Below are 7,234 nucleotides of genomic sequence, written 5' to 3' on the forward strand. Positions count from 1 at the left end.
AATCCAAATTCTTAGCAATATCTAGAAACAATAATAAAGACTGAAAATTAATTACACTATCCATGGCAATATAAATAAAATGAGTAACAATGATTCAAGTTTATACTATGTATGCAACGGTTATGTAAATTGAGACAGCACATTCCCCAAGTACATCCAGCTTTTCCCCAGTTTACTTTGCTGTCAGTTCTTTTCTGACTTTCTCCTTTTTGCCGGTGTCCTTGCCGCACGACTACCCACTACCCCTGTCTAAAGGTAGTGGCGTTATGGACTCGGATTTCGGTCTCGCATTTAATGCCGAGCCGTTTCGGGGATACTATCCCTTTGGATGGTTTACCAACGAGAGGTTGTACACGCTTCTCGCGTTGGCCTTTGGACCTTAGGTCTCAGGATGATACCACCACACCCTTAATTTTCCCTTCACTCTCCCCCATGTATAATATGCAATTAGGGATTTAAAAGTACATTACCTTTGTCCTCTTTCCTGCATTCTTTCGCATAAGGTTTAGAACAATTTATTTTCCATTTCATTTCAATTCAGGTAAGCAAGTATAATTAAGCTAAGCAGGTATCAATAAGGCAAAATTTTATAATAAAGCTACATTGTATACGACAAGTTATATTGGAAACCATTACAAAGCAAGGTCTAGCTGTCACCTGCTTTTTTAAACCTGGAGATGTGTGAGATTAAGATGGGCCCCTTTAAGTGGGAGAAGGAAGTAGTAGGCCTGTAGATCAATTATTTAAAAAATATTATACACATCACTGATGAGATACTAATCGTACACAAAATTTGTACTAAGAGGGCTACTAGTGTAGAACTAATTTATTGAAAATTATAAAAGAAAAATCATTTTGTAGGATTTATTAGGAACTGATAAAACCGTGTATTACCACTTTTGGGAAATTAAAAGTTCCTTATATATGTGTCATTTGTGACAAAAATATAAAAAAAACTGGAACAGACGTATGTTTTTAGAAAAAAAAAAACGAATAAACTAAAAAGGGGGTGTCTCAAGGGTAAAAACGAGGGCATAAGCATGTAAAGATTACGTTATTTATTTCCCCTTTTCTGTGTCTTGCTTCATTTGTTTACAGCAGCCCTATTTTCTTTTAACAAAGATGTGGGTTTTTGCAAGTGTTGAAACATGAGATTGGGCATGGAAGAATCGTGGAAATGAAATGGGTAATGTATAGATTACTTTATTTATTTTTATTTTTTTCCTTTTTGTATTTTTGCTTCATTGGTTTGCAGAAACCCTATATTTATTTTAACGTAGATGAGGGTTTTGCAGGTGTTGGAACGTTAGATTGGGCATGGAAGAAATCGTTGAAATGAAATGGGTTTTAGAGAATAAACAAAAAGGGTTCCATTGCATACACGGTTGGGGATGTAATTCCATAGCTTCCAAAAAGGTAGAAGTTGTTATGGAATTGAGGGTGGTTATTTGATAAAGGAATTTCAAGAAAACCCAAAATACGCATACCTCTCTGCTGTGGTGAATGGGGAAGACGAAGTAGCAAGATGGGTTTCCCGGCCAAGAACCGTCCGAGCCTCTCTCTTTCTTCCTCTCTCACTGTATTCTTTCCCCTTTTCTTTTCTTGTTTTTGATCTTAACAATACGGTGGTGTGGCTAATTTGAGGAGATTTTTAGGTTTCAAAGTAAGGATAGGTGTTCCCACAAAAAAATATACGATCCATATAGACATCTTGAGTTTTGCCCATTTTTCTCTCAATTTTAGAGATCGTGATTTCCCTCTTCAAAATTTCCAACTGTTTTTCCTTTTCAATCTTATTAACTTTCTTAATTTAGCCACCATATGACCCTAATCACTTACCCTAATTATGTATATTGAATGGCTTTTTGAACGTTAGATAAATTTAACAGCAAGATCTACCATAACATTGGATTTTAAAAAAAGAAAGATTTTCAATTGGGTTCACACTCCTTAAGGAAAGTGCACACGTTTTTCCCACAAGAGGGAAAACGTGAGACTCTCCACTTTTAAGTTGTTTTTCCATATAAAATAATTTTCAAGGAAAATCCTATAATTACTAACCATTTCATGTATTTATTGAATTAAATTAGGACCCTTGATTCTCAAATCGTTTGATTCAAGGAAATCAAGGAAGGACGAAACAAATTGATAATCTCGACCCTAAATTTTGATTCAATGGTCTAGAATTTACAGTTTTAAAATAACATTATAGATGAACGAGGGTAGTCGTTACAGGCTGCAACTCGGGTCGGACGGGTCGGGTTTTGGAGAACCCAACCCTACCCGAGAAATATCTCGGGTCGGGTTGGGTTTTTTCCGGAAAACCCACGATTCCCAAAGCCGGCCCTACTCATGATAAATCTTGGGTCGGGTCGGGTTTTTTCACGTTGACGCAATTTTTTAAGGAAAATTCTTGTTTGGCAAGGCAACTCAACTCATAGAAGCAGAAATTACACTCACATTACACTTGAATCAAACAATGATGTAATTACACTCACATTACACTTGAATCAAACAATGCTGTAATCAAACAATGTTGTAATTACAATCAAACAATGCTGAATCAAACACTTGAATCAACTCAACTCATAGAAGCAGAAATTACACTCACATGCAATAACAATGGGTGCGCGGGTTTTCGCTTTTAACTTTTAACTAACAATAGAAAAAAATGTACATACTATAACTTATGTAACTCGGGTCGGGCCCCTTCAAACTCGGCTCGTCCCGAGATTCATGCGGGCTTTTGAATTCTCAACCCGGCTCGACCCGAAACCCATGAAACCTGAACCCAACCCAGGCTATTTTCGGGTCGGGTAAAACCCTGCTCGAGTTGCAGCCCTACATTTTTGTAGTGATCTGAACCTTTCAATTAATGGGCTCTAACTTAGATAGGGTGTGCCCAAAAAAAAAAAAATGAATTTCGGACCTTAGGATATAGATCCGATGGAGATGTTCAGATCCAATGGTTAGGCCGTAATCCTGTCAGGTCATTTCGATCCATCGGACCAAATGAATAGTTATCATCCAAAAATGTTTTTTATTCTACCTTCCGCTTACGACACAATCTCTGTCTGGATGCCGGTAGATGTTGGGAGGATTTGGAGAAGAAGAAGTCAAAGGTAGATTGAAAGCAAATCAAAAGGGAATCAAAGGGGAGATTGAGTTGGGTTGGGAGATTTTTTTTGGAAAATGTTATCAGCACTACTGTATTTTGATGAGGGCACTCTCACTTTATTAAAAGTATAGTATGGCCCGCACCATTGGACGATCCAAACCGTCCATTAGATGGGCCACAGCCTAAATAGGTTGTGCTCCAAAAATTATTTCCATAGGTTGATCCTAACTGTCCAATCTATAGAGGGTTAGGATCAACCCTCTAACATTCAGATCGGAGGGTTAGGATCAACTTACGGAAATGATTTTTGGGGCACAACCTACATGGGTTGTGGCCCATCTAATGGACGGTTTGGATCATCCTATGGTACGGTCCATACCGTACTTTTAATAAAGTAAGAGTGCCCTCATCAAAATACAGTAGTGCTGATAACATTTTCCTTTTTTCTTTTTAAAGGAATTTGCTAGCCACCTTCGCCGATTCCACTTGCTGGGCCCTTCCTGATGCAAAGATTGGAAGAAGTAAATGGGTGCAAAGGACTAGAAAAAAAAAATAGTAATCATTACGGTTTATTAGATTTGCGATTGAAATGGTAAGTTTTAAATGAAAAATTACCGAAAAATGGTAATAAAGAAGGAAAATTACAAAACAAATATGACAATTACCAAAAAAACTACTCATGAAAGTTACAAACTTATGACAATTACTGAAAAATTAAAAGAAAATGGTATCAACACTACCGTATTTGTATTTTGATGGGGGCACTCTCGCTTTATGAAAAGTACGGTATGGCCCGCGGATGATCCAAACTGTCCATTCGCTGCTATTTCTCTCAAAAGAAGAGAACCAAACAGAGGTTTTTCTTCTCAAACCTAAAACCCGCGTAATGCTTTTTTAGTTCTAGGGTTTATTCTCTCTCTCTCTCTCTTTCTCTCTCTCTCTCTCTCTCTCTGTTTAGGGTTTTGTGATCCTCATCTCACCACCACCATGACTTTGCACCGTCTCCTCCTCCTCCGATCCACCCTTCACCAACACCAAAAACCCATAATCTCCCCATCATCCTCCATCAAAACCCATTTCCTCCACTCCCTCCCCTCCCTTTTCTCAATCTCCACCCCCGAAATCCCCCGAAATCCATCCCCCTCTTCTCCAAATCCATCCCCCTCTTTCTCCCCCAACCGCACCTTCGCCTTCTCCTCCGCCGAAGAAGCCGCGGCGGAACGCCGGCGCCGTAAACGCCGGCTCCGGATCGAACCCCCACTCCACGCCCTCAGGCGGGACCCGAACGCCCCCCGCCCCCGCCCCGACCCGAACGCCCCACGCCTCCCCGACTCCACCTCCGCCCTCACTGGGGCCCGCCTCAACCTCCACAACCGCGTCCAAACCCTAATTCGCTCTGGCGACCTCGACACCGCCTCCTCCACCGCTCGCCACGCCGTCTTCTCCAACACTCGCCCCACTGTCTTCACTTGCAACGCCATCATTGCCGCCATGTTCCGTGCCCGCCGCTTCGATGACGCCGTCGCCCTTTTCAGGTATCCTTTTTTTTTTTTTTTTTTGGAATGGTTAAAAAGATTATATAAGGTCAGTTTTAAAAAAAAAAAAAAAGAAAAAAGATTATAGAAGGTTTTATGAAGATCAAAACCTTGAGGCCAAAGGTAGTGAGTATTCACCCATGGTTTTAAATTTCAGTTTCGGCATGCGTTTCGCCCCTCACCGAATTCTGGTACACAATTGAATAATAATATCTTGTTGAATACCAATCTGTAAGAAATTTTGGTAATTTCGGTTGAAATTATGGGAAAATGGCTGTAGTTAAAAAAATTTAGATTTTTGGGTTGAATTTCTCGAAATTTCAGACGGAATTATAAAAACACGAAATTTTGTTCAATGTAGGCCGAAATCCGGCACCGTTTCGGGTATTGGCAATTTCCAAAATCTGAAATTTCAGTCAAAATTTAAAACCATGGTAACACCTTGTACTTTTATTTTTGAATGGTTAAAAAGAATACAGGTTGCCCTTTTTAGGAACTTTTTTTAACGGTTAAAAAGATTATAGGACGTTTTTTTTTAAAGATCAAAACCTTTAGGCCTATAAAGGTAGTGAGTATGGTAGTAACACGCAGCCCTTTTCAGGTACTTCTTCCAACATAGTCCTCAACGTAGTTTCTTACAATTTTGTTGCATTAAGTACTTTTTTATTGAACGGTTAAAAGATTATAGGAGGTATTTTTTAAAGATTGCAACTTTGAGGCGTATGTGTTTTCTCCTTTGATGTTGTATTGACCATCTCGGTCCATCTATTTCTCATTAATGAAAGGGTAGTGAGTATTGTAGTATTACTTCGCACTTTTCAGGTACTTCTTCCAACAATCCAACATAGTCCCCAATGTAGTTTCCTACAATTTTCTCATCAATACCCATTGTGATGCCGGCCGGGTTGACTCCGCTTTGGAAGTCTACCAACACATTCTCGCCCACGCCCCCTTTTCCCCTTCCCATGTAACCTACCGCCATCTCACCAAAGGACTAGTAGATTCTAACCGGATTTCTGAAGCTGTGGACCTTCTCCGGGAGATGCTGAACAAGGGTCACGGTGCGGATTCTCTAGTCTACAACACCCTTATGTCTGGATTTATCAATTTGGGCAATATGGAGAAAGCCCTAGAGCTCTTTGATGAGTTAAGGGAACGTTGTTTAGTCTATGATGGTGTTCTCCATGCCACTCTAATGGAGGCCTACTTCAAGAAGGGGATGGAAAAGGAGGCCATGGATTCGTTCCGGGATCTCCTTGTTCGGCAATTCAAGATGAATGCTGTCACTTGCAATACTCTTTTGGAAGTTTTGTTGAAATGGGGGAAGCTGAACGATGCCTCCCAACTGTTTGATCAAATGCTCATTTCGCACACGCCCCCGAATTTCCTTTCGATGAATACCGATTCGTATAATCTGATGGTGAATGAGTATTGTAGGATTAAGAAGTTTGGAGATGCAATTGTAGTGTTCAAGAAGACTGGGACTAAGCCTTGTGTGATGGATGTTGGGTGTTACAATAATATTATTGGGAAGCTCTGTGCAGAGGATGAGTGGGTATTTGAGGCCGATAAATTGTTTCATGAAATGCCTACAAAGTCCGTGAATCCTGATACATCAACTTATGGGTTTTTGGTAGATGGGTATTTTAGAGAAGGGAGAGTAGATGATGCATTGAGGTGTTTTAACAAGATGGTGGGGGAAGCTGGGCTGAAAGCTGAAGTTGGGTTTTATAATAAGGTGTTTGGTGGGTTGGTTGAGAAGGGTAGGGTTGAGGATGCAGTGGAAGTTTTTGGGCGAATGGCGGAGAGAGAAGTGAAGCCGGATTCAATGAGTTATGAGATTGTGGTGATTGGGCTTTGCAAGGAAAGTAGATTAGATCAGGGTCGGAATTTGCTCGAAGAAATGGTGAATAACGGCTTGGGTGTTAGTCCTACGCTCCGCGAGGCTGTGTTGGATGCTTTTGGTAAAGAAGGACGGAGCAATGAGGTGGAGAGACTATTTGAAGAGAAGACAGGGTTTGTTGCAGATTCCGCCATGGGTGGTGCCCCTCAAGCCCAACAGGTAGCAGCTTGATCTATTCTTCATTAGACACAACCTTACATGCACTGTCATTTTCTTACTGTTCTTATTTTTGGATCAAGCACCTAAAGTGCCATTTCTCCACATCATGGATGTTCGGTTGAAGCATAATGATGATGGGTCAGTGTTACTTCGGACTATATAAGTCTAGTTGTAGCTACTTAGTTTTTGCAGATTGTATGTGCCTGTCCAATGAAGTGCTCCTGAGTCTGGACTGGACTGCGTCATGTTAAAGACATTATGATTGATAATTTATTAAAGATATCATCTTGGCCTCTGTTAAAATTTAAAAGCTTTTTAATGGCATGTTGGAGGATCTTTTATATGTTTTTTTTTACGTTGCTGTTGCTTGTATCATAGGTACTGGTCTTTGTTTCCTCTGATTTTGTTTATGCGTTCACTCTACTACTACAAACTGGTTTGCAATCTGCTTATTCAGTGTCTCATCTTCTTAGTTGTAAGTATTCTAAGGTTCTACATTGCACTGGTCCTTCAATGGCT

General features: G+C 40.2%; 1 protein-coding gene across 1 annotated transcript; it reads left to right on the forward strand.

Moving 5' to 3' along the window:
- Positions 1-3,969: 3,969 nt before the first annotated feature.
- GRP23 (glutamine-rich protein 23) lies at positions 3,970-7,010 on the forward strand. The gene is made up of 2 exons (XM_077393610.1): positions 3,970-4,653; positions 5,476-7,010. Exons 1-2 carry the CDS (start codon positions 4,106-4,108, stop codon positions 6,725-6,727), a joined length of 1,800 nt encoding a protein of 599 aa, XP_077249725.1. The 5' UTR covers positions 3,970-4,105; the 3' UTR covers positions 6,728-7,010.
- Positions 7,011-7,234: the final 224 nt, after the last annotated feature.

Source organism: Tasmannia lanceolata, unplaced genomic scaffold (assembly GCF_043159265.1).
Source record: "Tasmannia lanceolata isolate RefF3 unplaced genomic scaffold, GAP_Taslan_0.1 ptg000013l, whole genome shotgun sequence".
NCBI classification, from domain to species: Eukaryota; Viridiplantae; Streptophyta; class Magnoliopsida; order Canellales; family Winteraceae; genus Tasmannia; species Tasmannia lanceolata.